At 36.5% G+C, this 27,679-nt stretch overlaps 1 protein-coding gene across 2 annotated transcripts in view; it reads left to right on the top strand.

Annotated features, from left to right (window-relative positions):
- The window catches only part of myom1a (myomesin 1a (skelemin)), a 28,684-nt gene extending 2,022 nt beyond the window's left edge, over nt 1–26,662 (top strand). Inside the window, exons 3-38 of one of the 2 annotated variants that reach the window (XM_051864864.1) lie at nt 3,421–3,549; nt 3,958–4,135; nt 4,304–4,461; nt 4,587–4,679; nt 5,035–5,123; nt 5,772–5,804; nt 5,999–6,160; nt 6,326–6,487; nt 8,842–8,983; nt 9,055–9,254; nt 9,365–9,421; nt 11,931–12,055; nt 12,139–12,322; nt 13,152–13,326; nt 13,507–13,628; nt 15,479–15,675; nt 15,833–15,959; nt 17,292–17,467; nt 17,741–17,855; nt 17,962–18,118; nt 18,345–18,451; nt 18,754–18,798; nt 18,921–19,057; nt 19,163–19,307; nt 20,054–20,113; nt 20,201–20,268; nt 20,376–20,501; nt 21,533–21,604; nt 21,845–21,932; nt 23,120–23,158; nt 23,306–23,411; nt 23,610–23,773; nt 23,992–24,028; nt 24,291–24,313; nt 25,443–25,498; nt 25,590–26,662. In XM_051864864.1, the coding sequence (XP_051720824.1) occupies nt 3,421–3,549; nt 3,958–4,135; nt 4,304–4,461; nt 4,587–4,679; nt 5,035–5,123; nt 5,772–5,804; nt 5,999–6,160; nt 6,326–6,487; nt 8,842–8,983; nt 9,055–9,254; nt 9,365–9,421; nt 11,931–12,055; nt 12,139–12,322; nt 13,152–13,326; nt 13,507–13,628; nt 15,479–15,675; nt 15,833–15,959; nt 17,292–17,467; nt 17,741–17,855; nt 17,962–18,118; nt 18,345–18,451; nt 18,754–18,798; nt 18,921–19,057; nt 19,163–19,307; nt 20,054–20,113; nt 20,201–20,268; nt 20,376–20,501; nt 21,533–21,604; nt 21,845–21,932; nt 23,120–23,158; nt 23,306–23,411; nt 23,610–23,773; nt 23,992–24,028; nt 24,291–24,313; nt 25,443–25,498; nt 25,590–25,847 (4,312 nt within the window). In that variant the 3' untranslated portion in view covers nt 25,848–26,662. The remainder of the gene's footprint in view (nt 1–3,420; nt 3,550–3,957; nt 4,136–4,303; nt 4,462–4,586; nt 4,680–5,034; nt 5,124–5,771; nt 5,805–5,998; nt 6,161–6,325; nt 6,488–8,841; nt 8,984–9,054; nt 9,255–9,364; nt 9,422–11,930; nt 12,056–12,138; nt 12,323–13,151; nt 13,327–13,506; nt 13,629–15,478; nt 15,676–15,832; nt 15,960–17,291; nt 17,468–17,740; nt 17,856–17,961; nt 18,119–18,344; nt 18,452–18,753; nt 18,799–18,920; nt 19,058–19,162; nt 19,308–20,053; nt 20,114–20,200; nt 20,269–20,375; nt 20,502–21,532; nt 21,605–21,844; nt 21,933–23,119; nt 23,159–23,305; nt 23,412–23,609; nt 23,774–23,991; nt 24,029–24,290; nt 24,314–25,442; nt 25,499–25,589) is intronic. The other variant, XM_051864875.1, reaches the window with a different exon arrangement.
- The last annotated feature ends 1,017 nt before the right edge of the window (nt 26,663–27,679 follow it).

Genomic DNA, 27,679 nt, shown 5'->3' with positions numbered 1-27,679 from the left:
CAATATTAATATTATAAAGCGACGAGAATACTTTTGGTGCGCCAAAAAAACAAAATAACGACTAATATAGAACCGCTGATTCGACACGCTGATTCATAACGCTCCGAAGCCTCATGAAGCAGTGTTTTGAAATCGGCCATCACTTCATAAGTCGTTATTTTGTTTTTTTAGCGCACCAAAAATATTCTCGTCACTTTATAATATTAATATTGAACCACTGTACTCACATGAACTGATTTAAATATGTTTTTAGTACATTAATGGATCTTGAGAGAGGAAATGTCATTGCTGGCTATGGAGGCCTCACTGAGCCTTTGGATGTCAACAAAAATATCTTAATTTGCGTTCTGAAGATTAACGAAGGTCTTACGGGTGTGGAACGACATGAGGGTGAGAAATAAATGACATTATTTTCATTTTTGGGTGAACTAACCCTTTAAATACTACATCAAATGTATAAAGTAATTAAATGTATAAAAAACAATGCATAGTTTTTACTGTGTAAATTAAATTATTTTTATTAAAGTTACAAAAGCAGTGAGATATTTTCTCTTTTTTTGTTGTTGTTGTTGTTGTTTGATTAGCATTAATAATGACAGCAGGTAAATTTGGATGCTGTCCCTTTAAGACCAACTGCACCGATCCATTATATTCATGCCTTGTCTTTCTCAACGGTACCTTCACTTCAGACATAAATTTACTTGCAAATACATGGTCACTTTGACACACAGGTATGTGTATTTAACCGTTCAAGTCCAATAAGTCGGCAAAAGGCACTCAGTTCAGTACACACGAGCTCTATGAGCTGCGGCTTCATGTCGCGCGTCTCTCAGCGCTGAGAAACAGTGTCTCAGAGAGCGCGCACATACTGAAATGACTTGTCTTTCACTGCTAATTGTGCATCAACGGTTTGTAACCACTTGTTTTTAAACCGCAATGCTTAAAAAGCGCATGCCGCGCAGCACAACGTCACGTGAGCGTAACCACGATAGGGACAATAGCCCAAAATCTCTACCGGTATATCGCCCATCAGTTTCACTTTGTGATGACCACAAATTACATCAGTGCTTAGTGATTGCAATAACAAAACAATAACTATGACCAATCATGACATAGTTTCGAAAAAAAAAATCAGATCCTCTACAGAAAGACTTTTTCTATGGCATTTGCAGAGATGTATGTTTTCATCTTTTTTTAGTTGGTGAGTAAATAATCATTGGTGGTTTATATGGATGCTATAGTGCGCAACGGTTCAAGAAGCTCCATAGAGAAATTAATTTTTAATTGATAACATAGGCTATAAACCTTTCAAGCAATGTTAAGAGATTATATATGATTGTGTAGAAGCCTAAAGTCAGTGTCATTTCAGCTTCGTTTTGTGTTACCTGTTGAATAACTTCATCGCTTCACCAATCAGAGAAGTTGCTGTATGCCATGGAAATGAATATTGCTACTAAAGTGCTCAGCAGCGACCGCACATGCTTGTGACACTCTAACTACTTGTATATTGTGTATATATCTGCAATTAATCAGACAAGCAGATGTGCTGCCTCAAGCTCACTTCATTGGTTGAGCCTGCTGACTGATTGTCAGTGTTTTACACTAATATTAGTTTGTAATGTGATTCATCTCTTTATTGTTTGGCCAGCTTAAAACTCTTTATTGAAGATAGCTTTGAATAACCTATAAGAACTTGATGAATGTGCTGTCGCTGTTGTGCTCTATTACAGAAGTACTTTTAAGTGTTTTTAAAATCTATCTTCATGCCCATATTTCTGATTCTCATTCTCATGAACTATGTTCATAAATATTTAGGTCAGAGACTTTTGTTATAGAGGAACATATGTGCTTTTGAGGACTGCATGATGCCATGACTCTGTGGCAGGAAGAATTTGAGCCTCTGTGGGAATGAGCCAAAGTTATTAATGGTCTCTGAAGGATTATTTATGGTCACTGGAAATTGAAATCACAGTAGTTTAGATGGACTGTAACTGTACATAAACTGTACAACACTTTGCTGCTTGAGCTGCTTTAAAGGCATAGTTTATCCAAATATTAAAATTGTGTCATCATTTTCTCACACTTATGTCAGTCTAAAAAAAAAATTCTTCTGAAGAACACAAAAAAATATATTTGAAGAAAGTTCTGAGTTTTTTTTGTCCATAGCTTGTTTATGAAAGTCAATGAAAGTCAGAATATATTTTTTTGTGTTCCACAGAAGAAAAAAGTCATACAGGTTTGGAACAACATGAAGGGTGAATAAATGAACAGAATTTTCATATTTGGGTGACCTTTAAGGTAGAATACTGAGAAAATTTTGCAGAACACTATTGGTGCTCTCAGAAATCTGATATTGACATATTATTTACCAGTTATGATAATTTATTAGTGTTTCTGGTGGATGTTATTGTAAGCGTTTTGAGTATGACAAACCAAACACTCTTTACTCTGATATGGTTCATTTCATTTTTTTACTTGTCGAATATACCAGACAGCAATTCTGAATTGTTGTGAATATATGTAAATATATTCATATTAAATTAACTTACAGTTTTCCCATTTACCATTGTATTGTTTAGCCTATAGTTGTTCAAGAGAACAATTTGCAAAATATGTCAGCACTTTGTATTATTGTATTTCTTATGAAACAATATTCTGATGGACTGGAAGCTGCTATAATCCTAAAATATTTTGTAATAGTGTTAGAGATAAAAGGATTAGTCTCTCAGATCGCAGACAGAGCTCTATGGTTTATCTATAAATCAGTCCAAAGCCCATAATGCTGTTGGCAGTTGTGAATGAGTGTCACGATCACATGCGTACTGTTTATCTCCTGCTGATAGGACATTTCAAGTATGTTGGTTTCCAACTGGTCATGATCTTTCTTTTACCAACAATCAACAAAAATGTGCATTTAAAAAGACAAATAATACTACTTTTTTGAGGACCATTGTAACATGGGTGATGTGCTGTACACAATAGCAATATTATGTAGCAAAAACTGTACTCTGCCACCAGTAGTGTATATTGGTTTGATAATTGCTTTTTCTAAAGTGCTGCTTATTTCTAATTTATTTTTATTTTTATTTTTTAATGAATGCTTAATATAGTGAGTGTCTCTGCTAATATTTACTTTACACTAACACACTAAGATTGACTTTCAAGTGACTCTATTCCATTAACCCTGCTGAAATTTTGAACATTTTGTTTTATTAGAGTTAGGAAACTTTGAGAAAGAATAAATGTAACTGACATGTTTTGATGGAATAATGGAATAAAGTATTTTCAGCCGTATGCAAAATCTTTCAGTAAAAAATCTCAATCAGCAATGATAATAAACAAACAGTATGGCAAAATACATCAAAGCCATATAATCCTACTGTTTGTTTATTGACATTGCTGATGTTAACTGTTGTTTAGGTACAAGATCTCAGGGAAGAAGGAGGAGAAGAAACTGAGCGCACTCTCCAAAAAAGAAAAGCGCTCATACCTGGCAGTGGACAAAGAAGACGAGGTTATTGGATACGTTGTGCCAGTCTTCAGAAGCAGGTGATTGCATAGTTCACTTAGGAAGTCTGAAATCATTTGGTAATTACAGTTGATGTGGAATGTTTGCTTGCCAGGTCCCTTTTGCTGACTAAATAAAAACTGTACCTCTAGAACAGTTACATCTAACATCGAACTCATTTGAAAAAAAGTTAAAGTGACATGTGAAGGCAAAGTACAGTATGATACACAGAGCAGTGGGCAGCCATTTTGCTGTGGCACCTGGGGAGTGATTGGGGGGTTAGGTACCTTGCTCAAGGGCACCTCAGTCATTTCCTGCTAGTATCGAACCCACAACCTTCAGGTTACCAGTTTGACTCTCTAACCATTAGGCTACGACTGCCCCCAATGTCAAACAGCATTAGTCAAATTTTAGGTCAGACTGCTCATAAACTTTATCCTCTCGATTAGTCATTTGACTACCCAGGATCTGATGGAGACTCAGGAGGAGGTGAAGGAAGAGGGTGTGGGGTATGTCGTCATGAGGAACCTGTTCTCCAGGGAGACCGACTTCAAGATGAGAACTGTGAAGAAGTCCAGAGAGACCAGTATGAGAGAGTCTGCTGAACGCCTGACTCTGAGCAAGAAGGTTTGACCTAATATGTTTAACAAGATGCTTGTATAAAACATTGTGCCTTTAACTGTATCTTTTTGTATGTCAGAACTGTATTTTGAGGATTATTGTAACAGAAGTTATTCACACTGATTTTTCTGATAGAACTATTCAAACAGTGTCAGTATTTTTTTTTTTACTCAGATGCATGAGAAACAAGAATTCCAAAAGAAGATGAATCCAGATAGTTTGACTCACCCCCCAGAGTTCATTGTGAAACCACGTGGCCAGACCGTGTGGGAGGGGAAGAGTGTGACGCTGCACTGCACTGTGGCTGGATGGCCCAAACCCCGCGTGGCCTGGTCAGAAACACTTCTGGATAGATATAATCATTAGTCAATTAACATTGGTTTAATTAAGTTTGATTAATTGGTTTAATTAAGTTTTAACTCTGTTCTGTTTCCCTCCATCTAATTATGCTTTTCAGGTACAAAAACAATGTTTTAATCGATGCTAAGGCTCACCCTGAGAAATACTTCACAGAGAGCCAATACAACATGCATTCTCTGGAAATTAAGAAGTAAAGAAAGTTTTTATTCATTTAATGAAGTTTGTTCGGGATTGTAAATGTGTGGGATGATTTCATTTATTAGTAATATCAGAGGCATGCAAAAGATAAACAACAAGGGCACGGCTGTTGCAAACTGCATTATTTTAGATTTTGTTAAAATGATATCATATATTAAATAACTGTTACTTTGTTTGGTTTTTATTTTTATTGTATTTATGCAACTTTTATATTTTTGTAACTCCATTTTTGCCATTAAGATAACCTCAGATGCTGATATGGAATTAAAAAGCTATACTAATACTATCATATATTATATAAATATATTATATTGAAATTATATCAAAATTATTCTTTTGGGTTGCAGCTGTAGTTTTAGCGACACTGCTGAATACCGGATCTCTGCACTCAACGTGAAGGGAGAAAGTTCTGCATTTGCCCCTGTCATTATTAAAAGTGAGTATTTTTTTTAAATGCATTTCAAATCTTAAAACATTTTCCACATTTTTAAATAGTGTTTTACATGTGCTTAAAGTCATACTGGTGTGAAGTGATGGCTCAGATCTTGCCTTCATATAATAAGAAGCAAATCAGGAAGATTTAATCTGCTGCAGTTTTAACACGCAGTGTCAACAAATATTGTGTTTTACTGACCTGAATTATTTTAGAAATACTGTAATGATGTATATTTTTAGTTAATAATCAAGGGGTCATTCTGCAGTGCAGCTGTTTTGCCTACATTATTATACTGAATGAGGAAACCGTGCTGTGTGTACCTACACTAGTGTGTAACTCACTCTGGTCTGGTTTACAGCTGCTGTCCTCTTGACATTCTATTTTAAGACCCTTACAGCACCTCAGTATGCCTTGTGTTATTCTAGAGCGTCTTTTCACTGCGCCTGCACAGGCTAAAGCTATGAAATATCTTGACTGGATCTTTATTATTTAATACTTTTAGATGTAACATTTGTGCGCAAGGTCAATTTCAACATTTATAGGGAAAAAGATGATACTGTTTGCAACACAACATGCAGTTATGTAGATTCATTTAAAATTAGTCATTCCGAAAGCACTAAAAAATTTATTTGCATTTTCATTTTAAAGGATTCAAAGAAGGAGAAGTGGTTGAAAGGCCCCGTAAGTTTCCCATACCATTTTATTCTCTTTTATCCTCACATTTGGACAGTGCATAAGCCTTTATATGAATACAATTGTAATGTTTTGGACTTTACAATAAATTGTACAGTTAAATACAATTTATTATAATATCTTAATTTGAATATGTATAATAGAAATGACCTTTTAGCTGTTTCTGTTCATATTTTGCTCAGATGGTTACAGCCCTGAATATGGTGTGACCTTCTACACTACTATCATCGACAAGTTTGATGTTTCTTTTGGCCGTGAGGGAGAGACTATGAGTTTGGGCTGTACAGTCATTGTCTACCCCACTGTGAAGCGCTACCAGCCAGAGATAGTGTGGTACAGAAATGGTAGGTATGGACGGATTGCACTATGCATTTTAAAAAGCTACTTGCAAATTAACTGAAGCATAAGTCACCATTTCCTAATCACTGTCGTCCTCTGTGTTTTTTACATGCAGTACCCATTACTTAAAGTGCAGTTTACAGTCTGTAATGATCCCTTTTCTTTATCAGGTGTCGTCTTGTCACCTTCTAAGTGGGTGCACATGCACTGGAGTGGTGAGCGAGCCACTTTGACCCTTGTGCATCTGAACAAAGAAGATGAGGGTCTCTACACCCTGCGTGTCAACACCAAGTCAGGCTTTGACACCCACTCTGCCTATGTGTTTGTCAGAGGTGAGTCCAACCTGCACTTTTGTGCTAAGAAATCTTAATTTGTCTCATCTCACTATGAAAAGCAATGTTTTATTGTCGGTGCACTGTATCTTTAAGAAGCGAGCAGCCACAGTGTTAGGTTTCTCTCAGGAATGTTGCTTCTATCTTTGGTTGACGGCACTAAGGGCAGCCAGTGTGAAGAACAAGTTAAACTAGAGCTGCACGATATTGGAAAAAACTGACATTGCGATATTTTGTTTTTCTGTGATATATATTGCGATATGAGTTGAATAGCTCTATTTGGAAAGAATTAATCATTCTAGAATGATTGGGGTGATTTTGAAGGGGAGTGCATCTGCAGAGCAAATAATGAACAATTTACAAGCATAAATAAATGCAATAGAACAAATATACAAATGAAATCAGCAGTGCTTTATGTTTTTCAGTTAAGTCAGCATTCACATACAGAAATTAAATAATCAAATGTAAAATAACAGTCCATAGTTGTCATTGTATAAATTAGATATAGTTAATCTTTGTTAAAGCTACAAAAGTGATTTTCTCTTTGTATTTTGTTGTTTGATTAACATTAATGACACAGACAGCAGCAGGTTTATTAGGCTGCTGTCACTTTAAGACCAAATGCATGGATCTAATATATACTGATACACATCTGTTTTAGTTGTTTATGTTCACTTAAGACATAAGCTGTGTTTATGAGAATACTCGCTGAGATGGCATTTTGACATAATTTTGCATGTATGTGTCCGTTCAAAGCACAAATAGATGAGAAAGATAACTGAATTTGGTGTTTGCGTGCTGTCTGTACTGCTCTGTGTGCACAGAAAACAGCATGTGAGTTTTGAATTGAGTTCTCTTTCGCGTCTTCTTGCACTTGAATGGTTTAAAATCACTTGAATGTTTAAACTGACAGGACCTAAAACGTGCAAATGATAAACTTTCACTTTATGATGGTTAAACTTTGCAATAAATCACCGAATCATGTGCGTTTCGAACCATGGTGCCTGGTCTGTACGGATCACGGATTAACTACGATCCCTATACTTGACATCGCACATCCTGCGATGTGACTATCACTGATGCGCACATTGCGATAAAATGATATATCGTGCAGCCCTAAGTAAGAAAAATTAAGTGGATAACCACACTAAATACACAGTGGTAGTACAATACAAAAAGTTCGAAAACTCATGCACTCATTTGGGATACATAAATAGGAAAACTCTTCATCAAGATAGTTGACACATCAATCCCTAGCTTACTGATATAAGGCTTCCAGACATTATAAAACTGATCTGACTGACCATTAACTAAAGATGTTAAATATTCCATTGGGATTAGTTCCATTAAAATCTTGTGCCATCCAGATATAGTCGGAGTCTTATCACTTATCCATCTCATTAATATGTTTTTCCTGGCTGCAAATGTGAGAAGATTGTAAAGTCTCTTTTCATTTGATAAGGTCAAAGCCCAAGGATCAACAATAGAGGATCCAAAACCAACTCCTTATCAAAGATATTACTCATTTCAAATACAATCTTGGCCCAGTATATTTGTAACTGATTACATGACCAAAGACAGTGAGTGAGAGTGCCAACTTGTGTTTTGCACTTAAGGCATAGAGGTGAAAAGGGTATTGTTAAATGCATGTCTACGGTTTGGTGAAATATGCATTCTGTGTACAATTTTAAATTGTATCGCCTTGGCACGATCACATACTGAAATGGATTTGGCATATTTCCAAATATTACCCCATTCTTCCTCACTCATAGAGATAGATAGTTCCCTCTCCCAAGCAAGTCTAGTATTTAAAACTACTTGTCCCTCAAATGTAACACTAAGAACCTTATATAACAAACTCACTGACTTCTTTCCAGGTGTTTGAAAAAGTAGCATTTCTATAGGAGACAGACTTCTGTTAGTACATAATGAGGTATCCTTCAAAATATAATTTCTAATCTGTAGAAAACGAAAAAAGTCCTGTTTTAATAATTGGTATTTCTGGTATTTCTCTTGTAATTTTGTAAAATTGAATACATTAAAACAAATAAAATGTTGTTATATAATTTTTTTATATATAATTATTTATGAATATAAATCAGATATATCTACTTCAATTTTAGGCTTGTTGTTGGCTCAAAAATGGGATGTGTTTTTTCTGCAAGTATTAAACAAATGTTTTTAGGAAGTATATTTTTGAGGCTTATACGATGAGGTTATTAAAATACTTCTTAAGTTAAGAGAGCTGAAATTAGCTTGCTGCGTTCACAGAGCGGAGGCGCTGTCATGTATCTTACTTTGCCATAATTAGATATGACAGCAGGGCGCTAATCAAGCTGATTTTTGTGTATTAGATGCTGATGTGGAGGAGGAGGGGGTTCCTGTTGCTCCTCTTGATGTGCGTTGTCATGACGCTAATAAAGACTATGTGGTTGTTACCTGGAAGCAGCCAGCAGTGGAGGGCAGCAGTTCCATCGTGGGCTACTTCATTGACAGGTGAGTTATGCTACCAGCAGTGGGATCATAAAGCCCATGTCAGTGCTCCTTATTTAAATATTTCTGCACAGGTTGGAGGTTGGCACTCATCACTGGACCCAGTGTAATGACACTCCGGTGAAGTATGCCCGTTTTCCTGTCACTGGGCTTGTTGAGGGCCGCTCCTACACTTTTAGGGTGCGAGCACTCAACAATGCTGGTGTGAGCCGTCCATCCCGGGCCTCTGACCCCGTAGTTGCCATGGACCCATCAGACCGGGCCCGTCTTAGAGGTGAAGGATATATGTAAAGAATAAAGACTGAAGAGCAAGGAATAAAAACTGAAGAACAAAGCCAGTCAGTTCTGCTTATGATAATGTTTTTTTTTTTTGTTTTTTCACAGCTGGCCCCTCAGCTCCATGGACTGGAATGATCAAATTCACTGAGGAAGACCCCACAGGTGAAATATTACACTCAATTTTAATTTTGTCTAAGTATTCTGCTGTTCAAAAGTTTGGGGTCAACAAAAAGTCTCTTATGCTCACCAAGGCTGCATTTATTTGATCAAAAATACTGTAAAAACAGTAATATTGTGAAATATTATTACAATTTAAAATAGCTGATTTCCTTTTTTAAATATATTCTAAAATGTAATTTATTCCTGTGATGGAAAAGCTGAATTTTCAGCATCATTACTTCAGTCTTCAGTGTCACATGATCCTTTAGAAATCATTCTAATGTGCTGATTTGGGAATTAAGAACATTTCTCATTATTATCAATGTTGAAAACAGTTGTGCTGCTTAATATTTTTGTGGGAATCATGACACTTTTTTTCAGAATTCTTTGATGAATAGAAAGTTCTAAAGAACAACATTTAATTATTTTTTTTTTTTTACAATTTTTTTTGTAACATTATAAATGTTCTGTCACTTTTGATTAATTTAATGTGTTCTTGCTGAATAAAAGTATTAATTTCTTTAAAAAATCTTAACCCCAAGCTTTGAACAGCAGTGAAAAAAAATGAAACACTGAAAATTATTTTAAATGCTACAAGTAAATTTAAGCATCACAGAAATATAATGTATTGTATACAAACCCGATTCCAAAAAAGTTGGGACACTGTACAAATTGTGAATAAAAAAGGAATGCAATAATTTACAAATCTCATAAACTTATATTTTCCAAAAAAGTTGGGACAGGTAGCAATAAGAGGCCGGAAAAGTTAAATGTACATATAAGGAACAGCTGGAGGACCAATTTGCAACTTATTAGGTCAATTGGCAACATGATTGGGTATAAAAAGAGCCTCTCAGAGTGGCAGTGTCTCTCAGAAGTCAAGATGGTCAGAGGATCACCAATTCCCCCAATGCTGCGGCGAAAAATAGTGGAGCAATATCAGAAAGAAGTTTCTCAGAGAAAAATTGCAAAGAGTTTGAAGTTATCATTATCTACAGTGCATAATATCATCCAAAGATTCAGAGAATCTGGAACAATCTCTGTGCGTAAGGGTCAAGGCCGGAAAACCATACTGGATGCCTGTGATCTTTGGGCCCTTAGACGGCACTGCATCACATACAGGAATGCTACTGTAATGGAAATCACAACATGGGCTCAGGAATACTTCCAGAAAACATTGTCGGTGAACACAATCCACCGTGCCATTCGCCGTTGCCGGCTAAAACTCTATAGGTCAAAAAAGAAGCCATATCTAAACATGATCCAGAAGCGCAGGCGTTTTCTCTGGGCCAGGGCTCATTTAAAATTGACTGTGGCAAAGCGGAAAACTGTTCTGTGGTCAGACGAATCAAAATTTGAAGTTCTTTTTGGAAAACTGGGATGCCATGTCATCCGGACTAAAGAGGACAAGGACAACCCAAGTTGTTATCAGCGCTCAGTTCAGAAGCCTGCATCTCTGTTGGTATGGGGTTGCATGAGTGCGTGTGGCATGGGCAGCTTACACATCTGGAAAGGCACCATCAATGCTGAAAGGTATATCCAAGTTCTAGAACAACATATGCTCCCATCCAGACATCGTCTCTTTTAGGGAAGACCTTGCATTTTCCAACATGACAATGACAGACCACATACTGCATCAATTACAACATCATGGCTGCGTAGAATAAGGATCCGGGTACTGAAATGACCAGCCTGCAGTCCAGATCTTTCACCCATAGAAAACATTTGGCGCATCATAAAGAGGAAGATGCAACAAAGAAGACCTAAGACAGTTGAGCAACTAGAAGCCTGTATTATACAAGAATGGGACAACATTCATATTCCTAAACTTGAGCAACTTGTCTCCTCAGTCCCCAGACGTTTGCAAACTGTTATAAAAAGAAGAGGGGATGCCACACAGTGGTAAACATGGCCTTGTCCCAACTTTTTTGAGATGTGTTGATGCCATGAAATTTAAAATCAACTTATTTTTCCCTTAAAATGATACATTTTCTCAGTTTGAACATTTGATATGTCATCTATGTTGTATTCTGAATAAAATATTGAAATTTGAAACTTCTATATCATTGCATTCCTTTTTTATTCACAATTTGTACAGTGTCCCAACTTTTTTGGAATCGGGTTTGTAAAAATGGATATGCATTTAGAGATTTGTTACATTACATTTAACAGTGTCATTAAATTATTAGTGTTTTTAAAGATTAACTTTAAGCGAGTGTTAGATGACAGCAAAAGTAATCTAAATGTAAATTTAGAAGAATTGAGCATGTACAATTTTAAACCAGTGTATATCCAATATCTACCAATACATATCTAATATCGCCCAATAACCAATATAGTGTGCATTCTTAATATTAAGTAATAAGTATGTTACAATATATTGTGCATCTCATTTACAGTATTAAGAGAACACATTTGATTTAGTTTAAATTCATGTGTAAATGTACTAGAAAATGTGAAATAAGGCATATGCTGTGATTGTGTGGAGCATTATTTGTCTTGTCTCTTTCAGTGGGTGTGGTGCCTGGTCTACCTACTGACCTGGCTGTCACTGAGGCTACTAAGAGTTACGTGGTTCTTAGCTGGAAACCACCCGTCCAGAGAGGACACGAGGGTGTCATGTATTATGTGGAAAAGGTGAGGCACAATGTAAACAGTATAAAGTATTTGATTTCCCCTTGTGTGTTTAACATATTTGAGACTAACAAGTATTTTTCCAGTGTTTGGTGGGTACAGATACATGGCAGAGGGTAAACACTGGGATGCCAGTGAAGTCCCCCCGTTTTGCCCTGTTTGACCTTGCTGAGGGCAAATCCTACAGCTTCCGTGTCCGCAGCTGCAACTCTGCTGGAGTTGGAGAGCCATCGGAGGAAACTGGGGCGACTACTGTGGGAGATAGATTGGGTGAGTATTAGCACTTTGAGACAAAAAAAGAAAATAGGTTAGTGACACATGTTCTAGTTGCATTATAGATAGTATGTTTCAGTACTTGTGTGACAAGTGCCTTAAAGTGGCCATATTGTATACATTCTAATCCTTCAGAAACAACCAGTTTGGGGACGGTACTATCAGTATCAGTTCAGGAAAGTACTATTCAAAAGATTGGGGTCAGTAATATTTTTATTAATACTTTTATTTAGTAAGGACACATTAAATAGATTAAAAGTGACAATAAAGACATTTAGATTATCTATTTCAAATAAATGCTGTTTATTTTGAATATCAAATAATCCAGAAAAAAACAGTATGTATGTATGTATGTGTGTGTGTATATGTATATATGTATATATATATATATATATATATATATATATATACACATACACTTACTGTTGTCAACACTGATAATAATAAGAAATGATTCTTGAGCACTAAATCAGCATATTAGAATGATTTCTGAAGGATCATGTGACACTGAAGACTGGAGTAATGATGCTGAAAATTCAGCTTTGCATCACGTGAATAAATTATATTCTATATTATATATTCTATTTGACTATATATTAAAATATAGTCAAACAGAAGAATGTTATTTTGAATTGTAATAATATTTTACAATATTGCTGTTTTTACTGAATTTTTAAAGGACTTATTTCAAAAACATAGATCTTACTGACCCCAGACTTTTGAATGGTATGTTGAAATGTTTTATTTCAAAAGAACAAAAATGTTTTCCATGATAGACATGATCCTATAAATATAAATGTGAGTATGACATTTTGTTTGTTTTTAGACCTGCCCTCTGTCCCAGGGCCTGTTGTTCCCATCAGAAACACTGACACTTCTGTGGTTGTGTGCTGGGGGGCATCTAAGGAAGTTAAGAATCTGGTGGGCTATTACATTGAGGTCAGCGTCAATGGCAGCGGTGTGTGGGTTCCTTGCAACAACAAGCCTGTCAAAGGCACCAGGTATGCCAACCAGGGGCTGACTAGGAGCTCTTAGATCGAAAACTGCTATAAATGTGCATTGTTATTGAAATTAGAGAGGTGTTTCAAATAAATTACAATAAAACATCTTATGTGAATATTTATTGATCTGTAACTGGTCATAACTTGTCTTGAAACTTATCAATTGCCTCTGATATACAGGTTTGTGTGCCACGGGCTGAACACTGAGGACAAATGCGTGTTTAGGGTGAAAGCTGTGAACGCTGCAGGATACAGTGGAAGCACTGCCGAATCTGAGACCTGCATTGTGAAAGCGAGCATTGGTGAGTATTTCTGGAGCCGTTGATGAAGAATGAAGAAAACTGCTGTCTTTTAAGCGCTATGTGATTGGCCTAAGGAAAAAACATTAATATCCACTGGATCAGATGCGGTAATGCGGATCAAACACCTGTGTTTTTTGATATGCCAACATCTGTCACTGTACATAAGAAAGGTGACAGGTTATTTTTATGGTATGCTATAAAGTGTTTATTTTTAAATGTGAATGTTGGTACATTTTACCAGTTTACTTTCAATACAAAAATATGCAATATGAAAAATATGCAATATGAAAATTATTTAAAAAAAAACACATTTTTATAAAAAGGCCATATCTGGTCTTTAAAAAGCCTTGAAAAGGGGGCGGGGGGTCGTCTTATAATCAGGGTCGTCTTATATTCAGAACAATACGGTAATTTACAAATTTAATTTAATTTTTTTTAGTTTCTTTGGCTTAAATTAACCAAAAATACAATATTAATTTAATGCATTTTATTTCATTATTACTACTACTACTACTACTAATAATAATACTTTAAAAATGTTTAAAATGTTTACATGTTTTCATGGATTAAAATGCATTCTGTATGTATTTCATGTTGTCTATTGTTGTAGCTCTGGAAAAGAGGCACTCAAAAAAATAATTTAATTTCTGTGATTTGCGTCAGCGCTTAGCACCATACTGTCCTTGATCCGTGCAAAAGCATCCTCCAGATTCACTCTGTATATGCAATATCCTCTCAATGAGCCTTCAATGCCACCCTGAAGTCACCATTATATATAATGGCTGTGCAGTTTAACCATTGCATAGCACCAAGCTAAAAAAACATAAAACTAAGCCTGCATGCTGCATGAAGATCTTATTAAAGCGAGTCCTGCCTCTGCATGCCCTGCCCTGCTATCAGTACTCCTTTAATTCCCTCAGAAACACAGTCATTACCTGAGTGTATCCTGCGTGACATAAACATCCAGGTATTAAGATTAACAAAGCAGCCATGTGAAAGAGAGAGCCAAACACACGTTGACTGAAAATCAGATTTTGTACAGTTTTCCTTGTGTGTTGTCATGCAGGTGTGTCTGTGCTGTGTGTCTGTTTCGTGAATAACTGCAGGGTGTGTGATGAAAACCCATGCATGAGCAAAGTGGGTGGTAGAACAAGTTGAGCAAAGGTCATCTTGCGTCCTGAGCACAGTAAGTATAAAGCTGTTCAGACTTTGACAAATCTATGTGTATCACTATGTGTAATGGAGAGGCGGGTAAATCTCACAAATATAATATAATTCTCCCCAAAATCAAAAAGAAAAAATGTGAAAACTATATTTTGCGGTATTACAGCAATGACACATTAATATATCTATAAAATAAAATATTTTTGTAATACAGTTAAGAGAATAACATTTTCATTTCTGTAGGTTACTTATTTTATTTATTTATTTTTGCATTACAATTAAGAAAATGCTATTTTTTCAAATCACAGTTGGTTAGTGAGAATGTGAAGCAAGTCTTTTAAAAAGTCTTAAAGAAATCTTAGTAATAATAGGCTTCATTTTATTAGTGCAATATGTAAAACATTTTTTCATAACTAGAGCTGCATGCTTACAGACTAACTGATTTTGTGATGTTTGTCTGTAATAACTGAGCGTTGTGAATGAAAATGTTGTGAAGTTATTTTAAGTCTGCATTGTTCAAAGAAAATAAATGCAGAATGTGTGTATAAAGTAACATGATTTTGTATTAAGAGATGCTCTTTCAAGAAGAGAATGTGCATTAATTCTTTGTTGGGGTAACAGATGTGAAACTTTCAGTGGGTGAATGACTGTGTTGTTGGGCTAAACTAAGTCTTATCCTTCTACAGCCGTCCCAAACCCTCCCACCGGTGTGACCCTGCTGGAGAGGGTCCGTGACTACATGGTGCTGGGCTGGCAAGCTCCTGCTAATAATGGTGGAGCAGACATCAGAGGTTACTACCTGGACTACCGAACAGTGAAGGATGGAGTCACAAGCAAGTGGCATGAACTCAACCTCCAGGCAATCACTAGCACATCTTATAAGGTAGGATTTATGAGGGGAAAAACACATTTGGCATTTTTGCTTATAGAATTTGATTAAATAAACATTTAGGATGATAATGCTGAAGACTGAAGACCAACACTGGTGGTCTGTGAATAACTGTTGTCCCTTTTTCTCTCCTACTGTCTCATTTACTTAGGTGACAGACCTGAAGGAAAACAAATTCTACCAGTTCCAGGTGCGTGCATTCAATCAGGCTGGTATTAGTGAAGGCTCCAAACCCACTGCCCCCTTGGAGTGCAAGGAATGGACTGTTGCTGTTCCAGGTAAACCAGTCAGCATTTATATCAGGCAATGACACTTTTATAGACATAAATTCTTGTTTAAATCAGTAAATGGGAGTGATTATAATGGGAGAAGACAGGCCACTATAACAATATGTTATATGAGCTATAGGAGTATAAATTGCCTTTTTGAGTTTGTTTACTCTAGTACAGTGGTTCTCAACCTTTTTTGACTCTAAGGCCTCCTAAAACAATATTAAAGGGTCTCATGACTTTTCCAGTTGTTCATGATTTACTGGATAGCGATTATTTATACTCCCAATTTCTACCCGATAAAATGTTTTAGCTTGGCATAACTAGAAAAATGTATATTCATTATAAAATGGAAATTCTATTAGTGATTTTTACAGGTTTAGAAAACACACTTTGTAAATTCATACATCCAGTTTTTTCAAGACATTGGGAACCACTGCTGTAGAATGCCTTAATGTAGAGTGCATTACTTTTATTGCTGATTTTAAATAAATATTTAAAAAAAATGTTATTTAAATGTAATCTTAAGAAATAATTATGCAGATTTCATTCTTAGGATTGATAGGAGCTGTACTACCTATTAAGTATTTAAGATGGCAGACAAATGCACTTACTTGCCACTGAAGAGACTTTGATTAAGGGTGAGTCTCAATCAGCTCCCTACTTCAGTAGTCAGGGCACTGATCAGGGAGTCGGCATTTTAAAGGCTCAAATCGCAAAATCCTTCCAGTGCACTGAAGCGTTTGCTCCCTAAAAAGTCTCACATTGCACTGTGAAAACCAGCTCACTATGTTCCCTTAATGGACGTTCTGAAGCTCAAAACATAAATCATGTAAGCCAAACTTACTACATATAGTGACACACGATAGATGTTTTTAAAATACAAACCATTATTTAATTATATGTCAGCATAAACATACATGGCTACATCTAGCTAACATTTATAATTTATTTATGGCTGAAATATTGCACGTATATGTAACAAGCAAAGTATTTACCATAATGTACTTTAAATAACAATAAAAAAATAATATAATGAAGATATCAGTTCTGCTGTCGTTCATAAATACCAGTAGTGATGCTGTACAATGAGGACGTTGTCATGAAATAAGAGTCATCAGTGTCCCAATGTGTAGTGAGACAGGGTCCTTGCTGTCCTTTCAGTGCCCAAATTCATGTACACGATGTACTGGTTCACGACCTAGGAAGCTAGGAGTTGATTGAGACGCACCCTAAATTTAATCAAAAGTAATTACATGATCAGGATTATTTGTCCATTTTACTTAAAGTGATGTATAACAGGTGTTTCTCTGTGTGCATTTTACTTTTCTACAAACCCAGGCCCACCTCATAGTCTCCGTGTCCAGGAGGTGCGTAAAGACTCCATGGTCCTTCTGTGGGACCCGCCCACATTCAATGGCCGCAGTCCTGTGACTGGATATTATGTGGACTATAAGGAAGAGAATGGCAAATGGAGATGTGTCCAAGAGAGATCCACAAAACATACTTACATTAAGGTAATAAATGAGATTTTTTCATACAGCGACTGTGTTGGGTCTCACAGTTTCGTCATTTAGTTTTATGCAGCTCAAGTTCAATTGTTTTGGAGACAGAGCTGTTCCCATTACTTAATTGCTAACCATTTTCTTGGAACTGGCTTTTGTTTTTAATAATGTTTTTGTTATGTGTCTTTATTTTTTTGTTTTAAGACATTTAGTTATTCAAAAGAACAGAAAGAACAAAATGTCAGAGGGCTTTTCACTCATATTAGTTTTCTCTGTTTGATCAAGGTATCTGGTCTCCAAGAGGGTGTTTCATACAGGCTGCGCGTCCATGCTAAGAATCTGGCAGGTGTTGGTGGACCATCAAAGGCAACTGATGCAATTTTGGCTGAGACCCGCCCTGGTGAGATTTTATTCAAGGACATGGATACAGCTGTGTTATAGAGGAAAACATCTGTCTCTCACCACCTGTACTTCTAATTTCATTATACATGTTGGGTTCTCCTCAGGAACAAATGAGATTGTGGTGGATGTGGATGACGATGGTGTGATCTCTCTGATCTTTGAGTGCTCCGATCTTAAAGAGGACTCTCAGTTTGTGTGGTCTAAAAACTACGAGGCCTTCACTGACACTTCTCGTCTTACCATTCAGACTTCTGGGGGCAAGTAAGTCAACTTCTGAACTGTCTAATATAGTCACACAAAATTTCATTAAAACTCATTCAAGTTTCTCTGACCTAATCAAAAGCCAACAGATAGATAATATTGAAGCTTTAACCCTGTATTTTTTATATTACATTATTTTTATTATATTTTATTATATTAGGGTTAACTATATGTGCGAGCCATTTGTTATTGTTGTTGAAAGATTCATTAATTTTCCTTTATGTAGGTCCAGAGCCATCTTTAATGACCCATCATTGGATGACTTGGGCATTTACTCCTGTGTGGTGACCAACACTGATGGTGTCTCTGCCAGCTACAAGCTCACTGAGGAAGGTGAGTCACTTTCCTTTAATCCACGATTACAGCTGCTGATATTCCATCCCATTACATTTCTTTGAGTGACGCTCATGCTTAAGAAGGGAACACAAGGAGATTACTGCTCCTCAGCGTCAGCTGGAGTGTACAGCAGCTGCAGATTTCTTTTCCATAAACAATAAACAAATGATTCCACACAACAAATAATTCACTTCAGTGTTTTTCTCTTAGAGTCTAGTAAGAAAAGCACATAATATAAATCAAGAAAAGCACATGACATAAGGTTGTTGATTATATGAAATGTTGTTTACTTTTTGTAGGACTTAAACGCTTGTTGGACATCAGCCGTGACCACCAGTTCCCCAGTAAGTGGTTTACCTAGTAGTAGACCAACTCCAGATTCATATATTGTAGTCAGTATGCATACTTAATATGCATTTACCACTCAGTAGGTTGTTATAGGTTAATTATGAGCAATTTTCTTCAGTAATTCCCTTCAAAAGTGAAATGGCCATTGAGCTGCAGGAGAAGGGCCGTGTGCGCTTCTGGGCCGAAGTTGGCAAGTTCACTTCTAACTGCCAAGTGGAGTATGTCTTCAATGATAACATCATCCATGAAGGAAAGGTACGACATATCAGAACATTTTAGCTCAAATGGACTTACTTATCAAACAGTCTTGTACAGCATACATGGTCATGTTTTGTTTCTTTTGTTTGTCAAACTCTTCAGAAGTACACAATGAACTTTAACAAGACAACTGGCATCATTGAGATGTTCATGGACTCACTGGAGATTACTGATGAAGGAACCTTCACATTCAACCTTGTTGATGGCAAAGCAACTGGTCGCACCAGCTTAGTGCTTATCGGAGAAGGTAAGGTCACGTTTATATATATATATATATATATAATATTATGTATAAATATAATACTATAATTTTATATAGTATTAACAGTATAAATATATAGTGTTTATACATTAGTATATATAAACAATGGGCAAATGTCTGAGATCACTAGTGGAAATGCTTCTATTTCATAAATCGTAATTTCTAAATCATAACTACTACTACTACTAATAATAATAATAAAATAATGCTAAATATGATAATATAATAAACTGTTATATAATAAAATAAATATTTAGTGATAAATATTAGTGACAATCATAAAACAGAATTGTAACTATTTTTCATTCATTTCATATCATGACTTTTCTCTTTTTTAATTTTAAATTAAATTTAAAATAGATTTTGAATCCCATATTTTGGTCCCACCATATATTTGTGGTCATTACCTGATTAAATATCATTTTTCTGCAATCCTAGCATCAGTTAAACCCATTTTGCAAACCAATGAACCAATCTCACTAGTACAACAACCTAATAGAGCTTTATTTGAGATATTGAGCTTTATTTATTTGTCCTTTAGAGGGCAGAAGAGTACCATTTATATCTCCAAATCCAAATTAACTGGACAGATGGGGTGACTGCAAATGTGTTGTGTTCTAGCTCAGGGAAATGCTTATTAATGGCCTCTAAACAGTATTTAACACTCAAAATAAGCTGTATTCTGCATGCTATGATCATTTCTTTTTATAATGCTAAATGCTGCTTTACAGAGTTTGCCGAGCTTCAGAAGAAATCTGAGTTTGAGAGAGCAGAGTGGGTCAGAAGGCAAGGTATGCTGTCTTTACACTGTCTTTTTTTTGTGTTAAATCACATTTTAGTTGTTGAAGAGATGTCTAAAAACATTCTCCCACACACAGGTCCTCACTTCGTTGAGTACCTTAGTTTCGAGGTCACCCCAGAATGTGATGTGCATCTGAAATGCAAGGTAAGGCTCTGGGATTCAAAGGTAGGTAGATGAAACTGCCTATCAGTGCCTCAGGTTGAAAAGATACTTGTTAAAATTCTCCTTTATCCATCTTTCTCATGCTACAGGTTGGAAACATCAAACCTGCCACTGAGATTGCCTGGTTTAAGGATGGAATTGAGATTGAAGAGGATGATGAGGATGCTAAGAAGATCGGAAAATCTGATGAAGTGTTGACCTTTGACATTGGCAAGGTCAGACTTGGTTGGGCAATGATGGGGCTGTTTTTGAGCTGGGATTCCAGCATCCATACAATTTTTATAATGAATGCGTTTCTGCTAGATGCAGTATTATATGCTACAGGCTTTGCTACGCTAAAAACCATTCTCCTCTCTGACACACGGACTCATAAATGATGAGATATTTGCATAGTACTGCAGAATATTTGTTCTCTTTGTACATTTGAGTTATTTTTATTAGATCAAAAACCTTCATGAAAAGTAATAGCTAATGTTTAAAATCAATGGTCCTGGTCTTATTGTGCATGATTCATCCATACATGATTTTTCAATAAATTCGACTGTAATCTTTTATCCAAATTTAATAACTTGTTCTGCCTCTAAAATGACTTTCATTTTCAGCTGACCTAGGTCAGAAAAAAATATCATAGCCAAGAGCTACTTAGGCATTGTTTTAGGCTGCTTTTTGCATATTATAACCATTCAAAAATCTTGATAATGGTTAACAGCAATGTAATGCTGGTTAATGTTAATGTAATAAAGGTTACAGCAATAATATAAATAAATAAAATAGAAGTAAAATAGTCGTTAAAGTAAATATGAAATGGCATATGCACCTATGTTAGATTCTGTATTCTTTTATAATGTTTATCCTGTACTTTGAACTGCAGGATGCATAACCTATTCAATTATTTATTATATTTATCAACATTTATGTCCATATATCATAAATATATGGTTCTTCCGTGTGTGAACCTTGGTTTAAAGGGAAGGCAGTTCCTGAAATCAATCAGATTCGGATGGCAGTTTGTAAAGTAATGCATATTATCATATTATGTGCAAGTCTGACCTCCATTTTGCAATATTAATGGGTTATAAATATTGAAAGCCATCTTAGTTTGACTGAATTCAACTACCAATAAGGTGCCAGTCCAGACGGACTGAGAGAGGAGTGGATTAAGTGCATGCTGCAGAAGAGAGGCAAACTCCCTTGCCACTCCAGTAGGGGGCGCTGGCATTAACTGCAATGTCTGTTTAATTCACAGCTTGTTATTAAGAGTGAAAAGGCACAACGGAAAAAGAAACCTGCAACCGAAGAAAGTCCAAGCAAGCCAAAAGTCTGGAGCTTTGATTTATAAGTTGCCATCAATGTGACTGTGTTGTTATTTGTGATGGTGCCGTCTTTTCCTCTCTTACTCTGTTGGCCTGCAGCATCTTCCGCAGGAGAAAAGCTTGGCTTTTCGGTCTTTCCTGTTTTGTTTATTTAAATGTTGTTCAAAAATGTTTAACCTTCTGATTCGTATTGATAAAACTAGTGTCCAGTATCTATGTCTGACTGTTCCCACAATTCCCGACAGATTTCAAAGAAAGATGCAGGAGTATATGAGGTTAAACTGAAGGATGAAAGAGGAAAGGACAAAACTTTGCTGAACCTGACAGATGCAGGTAGGAGCTACTTTGTCACCAGGGTTGATCAAAATTCTGAATTAAAGGATTGGCTTCAGTCCATGAGATGGAATTTGCATTGAACTGGCCACATCATACAGGATGTTAAATTGGAATTTGAATTGGAATGACAGGAAGTGGAATTCATTCATTTGCAATTCAAAGAAATTCAGCACACACACAACAGAATTTCATTAGTCCAGCTCAGCAACAAAATGGGCAAGAATGAATCTGATGTTTGCTTGATGTTTCGCCTAATACGAAGAACTTATTATTAATAAGAGTTATAATATATATATATATATATAGCATATAATAGATAGTCTATAATTCTTTAATTTAGACTGACACATTTCCACAGTTATCAACATCGCAAATCTAGTACCGTTTTTCATTTTTATTTTTTAAAAATTTAATGCACATTTATAACGCTGTATATTGTGTTATATTATATTACCTTGTCAGTAAATGACAAAAAACAAATTAACACTGCTGCGAGGGTGTTTGTAATACAACGGCTGATCCTATTTATATCTATTCACTTTCAAATGAAAATTACCCCAAGTTTTACTCACCCTCAAGCCATCTTAGATGTATATGACTTTCTTCTTTCTGATGAACACAATCAGAGATATATTAATAAATATCCTGATGCATCCGAGCTTTATAATGGCAGTGAATGAGGATCAACAAGTATGAGCTGAAGAAAGCGTCTCCATCCACATCCATCCATCATAAACGTGTACTCCACACGGCTCCGGGTGGAGTACAATAAAGGGCAGCGAAGCGATGCGTTTGTATAAAAAAAAAAAAAAAATCATATTTAACAAGTTCTATATCTAGCTTTGTAAGTTGAATACGGAGCTGTGTGAAGTATGTTTATGATGGATGGATGCACTTTCTTCATACTCGTGACCCCCGTTCACTGCCATTCTAAAGCTCGGATACGTCAGGATATTTATTAAAATATCTCTGATTGTGTTCATCAGAAAGAAGAAAGTCATATACACCTAGGATGGCTTGAGGGTGAGTAAAGCTTAGGGTAATTTTCATTTGAAAGTGAATTAATCCTTTAATATATCATTGTTTATTCTTTGCATCGTGTTTGTCACAATCAGTAAATGTATATTTAAATTATTTTTGGTCAATAGGCTATTTAAATGTGATTTGATTTTCTGTCTCAACAGGTTATCAAGCAGTGCTGAACGAAGTGTTTAGAGTTATTGGTAAGTGTTCTGCCATCAATTCTTCACCACCCAGTGTTATTGAATGTACAGTAACACGATGCTCCATTACGAATGTGCTCTCAAGCACTTGAATTGGATCAATGAATGTCATGTAATTTTCATGCATTTGTTTCTCTGTTCTTGTAGCCAACTCTTCTACTGAGCTCAAGATTATGAGCACAGAACATGGAATCATTCTCTACTCATTTGTTGTGCACTATATTGAAGATCTCCGTGTTGGATGGCTTCACAAGTAGGCTTACTGCCCACCTTCTCTATCTACTAGTGTGTGTGGGCTTTTTTAATTTGACTTCAGTGTCACATTAAACAAAAGAACACAATTTCTTCCAAAAACCAATCCAGTCCAAAGTTGCTCACTGTACCATATCACCTCATGAGACTGTGGCCAATGACCTTGTTTGTTTTACCCTTTGTTTCTAACTGGTACCAGAGAATCAAAGATCTCCCACTCAGACAGAGTGCAGTGTGGAGTCACCGGAGAACAGCTGTGGCTCAAAATTAACGAGCCCACAGAGAAGGATAAGGGCAAATATGCCATTGATATCTTCGATGGCCAAGGCAGCGTCAAGAGAGTTCTTGACCTATCTGGACAAGGTAAGAGCTCAGGTGTTCCAACACACAGGACCTTGCAGTCCTTCTGCATTCATTAGAGGATGTAGTGAACTTTTTAATATTTATATATATATATATATATATATATATATTTATATTTTAAAATGGACATACCTGGTATTACCTACACACATTATATATATTTATATTATATTATTATAATTGTTTTTAATTTTTTCCCCTTTTATTCCACTGCATAGTATGGGAGGATGCAATTGAAGAATTCAAGAGACTGAAGTAAGTTTAAACTAATGAAAACCATCATATTCTATTAATGTCACAAGGATTTGTTAATTTTCTACTCTTCTATGGTCAAGACCTTCTTGCATAAGCTATCTCGACAATACTAAAGAAGACCACCCATGAGTGCGTTACAGTAGACTTGCAGTGAAGCATTTCCTGATATTGAAAAGTGTGAGATGCATGTATTACCTTTGCAGTCACTGACACTATTTAAAGACGTAAATAACCACGTGTTTATCTGTCTTTCCTTCCTCAGGGCGGCGGCCATAGCAGAGAGAAGTAAGTGATTGTCTTTGCTGTTATTATTGTGCTCTGACACTGTGTACAGATTCCAAAGCACGCTATACAAGCAATCCAATCTAGCATTTTACTTGCAGAATTATTATTCTGCGTTCAATAGGCGTAATTAATATGCCTTAACAAAATATTTCAGACAGCTTTCGTAGGAATGCTGTTCATTTCTTTAGAGAGAGCAGATATCGGTTTACTTCATGAAAACAAAATGTATCAAAGAGGTAGTTCACCCAAAAATGAAAATTATCTCATGATTTACTCACCCTCAAGCCATTCTAGGTGTATATGACTGCCATTGACAACCATTATAAACCTTGGAGGACTAAGGATATTTGTAAATATAGCTCCGATTGTGTTCGTCTGAAAGAAGATATTCGCCTAGGATGGCTTGAGTAAATCATTGGATAATTTTCATTTTTGGGTGAACTATCCCTTTAAAGGGGACACATATCATGAAAATCGTGCTATAATCGGGTCCCTGGTGCATCTACCAACCCAGAAAACGTGAAAAAGGACAACCCAGTAACTTTGTTTTGGTAAGCCTTTGGCAAACAGGTACGCTATGTATAGTGGGCATCCATATGGGTTTTGCACAAAAGATTAACACGACGGCAAATGCTAGTCGATGAGTTGATTCAACTCCACAGCAACTACATAAATTGATCCACTAACCATTTCAGAAATGTCCAGATGCATTCTAAAAGTTGTAACTTCTTCCTGAGTCTGTCCATCAGTGTCCGACTCCGGTTTGAACAATGTAAGGCTGAACACCGTTACTGATAATCCTTATTTTGGCTGCGTGAGATTTTCCAGCTTTGTTGTTGTTGAGCAACTGAAGCGTGAGCTGTTAAAGCTCCACCCTCTTCTGGAAAGGGGGCCAGAAGCAGCAGCTCAATTGCATTTAAAGGGACACACACAAAAATGGCGTGTTTTTGCTCACACCCAAATAGGGGCAAATTTGACAAGCTATAATAAATGATCTGTGGGGTATTTTTAGCTGAAACTTCACACACACATTTTGGGGACTTATATTACATCTTGTGACAGGGGCATACTAGGTCCCCTTTAAAGCTTCTTGAATCTGCAGTTTATTAAATGGTTTGTCTATCTATAGACCGTGCCCGTGTGGTGGGCGGCCTGCCCGATGTAGTCACTATTCAGGAGGGCAAGGTAATACAATCAATAATTTATGTGCATCACATATCTTAATGAGTTTATTGATTATATGGCCTAACATTTTACCCCTCCTCACCCTTTTCAGTCCCTCAACCTCACTGGCAACGTATGGGGTGATCCTGTTCCTGAAGTCAGCTGGGTGAAGAACGAAAAGCCGCTGGTGTGTGATGAGCACTACACACTGAAGTTTGAGCATGGCAAGTTTGCCAGCATCACCATCGCCGCTGTTTCCACAGCCGACTCTGGGAAATATGCCCTGCTGGTGAAGAACAAGTACGGCACAGAGGCAGCAGAGTTTACTGTCAGTGTCTACATCCCAGAGGATGAAGCGGAGAAGAAGTAGTAAAGACGCACAGAGGGAGAGAGGGTTTTAACAAATGACCAGTATACCTTCCAAGGCATTTTAATTCAAAGCATGCACACACACACAGTGCAAAATTATATGGTTTTACCTTAAAGCAGGGGTGTCCAATCCTGCTCCTGGAGGGCCACTGTCTTGCAAAGTTTGGCTCCAACCCCAATTAAACACACCTGAACCAGCTAATCAAGGTCTTAGGCATACTAAAATCTTCTAGACAGGTGTGTTGAGGCAAGTTGGAGCTAAACTCTGCAGGACAGTGGCCCTTCAGGACCGAGTGTGGACACCCCTGCCTTAAATCAACATGTTTGTGGTTAAAAAGAAATACTCGTAATCGTAAATACTAAATAATGTGGGCCAGTTATGCCTGGTTTTACTTCTGGGCTTTTCACACTATGCTTAACCCTGGGTTAACATCAACATTTTTTAACCCAGAGTTAACTCTACTCTACTGGGTTAAGCAATGTTTCACATTTGTAATTTTGAAAGGAGGTTAGCAAGGATATGAAGCCCTGCTTCAGAAGTCAACCCCAAATTGTGGTTCCAAAAGTGTATCATGTGAATTGCTAACCCAGGTTAATCTATGAACCATGTGAAAATTAACATATTGAGGTGTTAACCTCAAATTATAGTACCAAAGGTATGCAGTCTGAATTTCTAATGTATAAACCTTACAAAATGTAGTTATTTCTTAATCCTGGGTTAACAATTTTAAAGGGTTTATTTCATCCAAAAATGAAATTTCTGTCATTGGGTACTCACCCTCATGTCGTCCCAAACCTGTAAGACCTTTGTTTGTCTTCAGAACACAAATTAAGATATTTTTGATGAAATTCGAGGGTATCTGATCCACACATAGGCAGCAACGACATTGCACCTTTTGAGGTCCAGAAAGGTAGTAAAGACATCGTTAAAACCGTCGACGTGGCTACAGTGGTTCAACCTTAATATTATGAAGCGTCGAGAATACGTTTTGTGCGCAAAAACATAACAAAAATAACGACTTTACTCAACAAATTCGTCTGTCCCGTCATACTGCTATGCTATTTTTGTTGCAGAGCTTCCGAGTTTACGTCCGAACACGGGCTCAGTATTGGCTGGCTCTGGTCATGTGAGCAGCACGACACATACGCGTGATACTGACACAGGCGTCGGCCAATACCCGCGTTCAGACATAAACACTGAAGCCCTGTAACGAACATAGCGTAGCAGTATGACAGGGGACAGACGAATTTGTTGAATAAAGTCGTTATTTTTGTTTTGTTAAAAAAGTATTCTCGACGCTTCATAATATTAAGGTTGAACCACTGTAGTCACGTCAACGATGTCTTTACTACCTTTCTGGACCTCAAAAGGTGCAATGTCGATGCTGCCTATGTGTGGATCAGATACCCTCGGATTTCATCAAAAATATCTTAATTTGTGTTCTGAAGACAAACAAAGGTCTTACAGGTTTGGGACGACATGAGGGTGAGTAATTAATGACAGAAATTTCATTTTTGGGTGAACTAACCCTTTAAGTGTGCAAAGCCCATTTGACAACTGAAGATATAAGCATCTCATTGCTTTATGCAATTGCAATGTACCTGCAGGTAATAAAGACAATATTAACTTCAACAATACGTTTTGAATTAAAAAGCTTTGGGTGTTGCTTTATTTCTAAGCATAAACTGGAATGTAGAGCAAAATTAGTGTGTATCTCAACTGTCATCTCATTTTAATTAAAATTGGTGTAGTTTTCAGTGTGAATCTACTCTTCTTGACACGGTGTATAATGTTTAAAAAATGACCTAAAATTCATATTCAAAAGTGGACAG

Source organism: Ctenopharyngodon idella, chromosome 2 (assembly GCF_019924925.1).
Source record: "Ctenopharyngodon idella isolate HZGC_01 chromosome 2, HZGC01, whole genome shotgun sequence".
NCBI lineage: Eukaryota > Metazoa > Chordata > Actinopteri > Cypriniformes > Xenocyprididae > Ctenopharyngodon > Ctenopharyngodon idella.
Note: the sequence above shows the minus strand (reverse complement) of the source record. Positions and strands in the feature narration are given on the sequence as shown.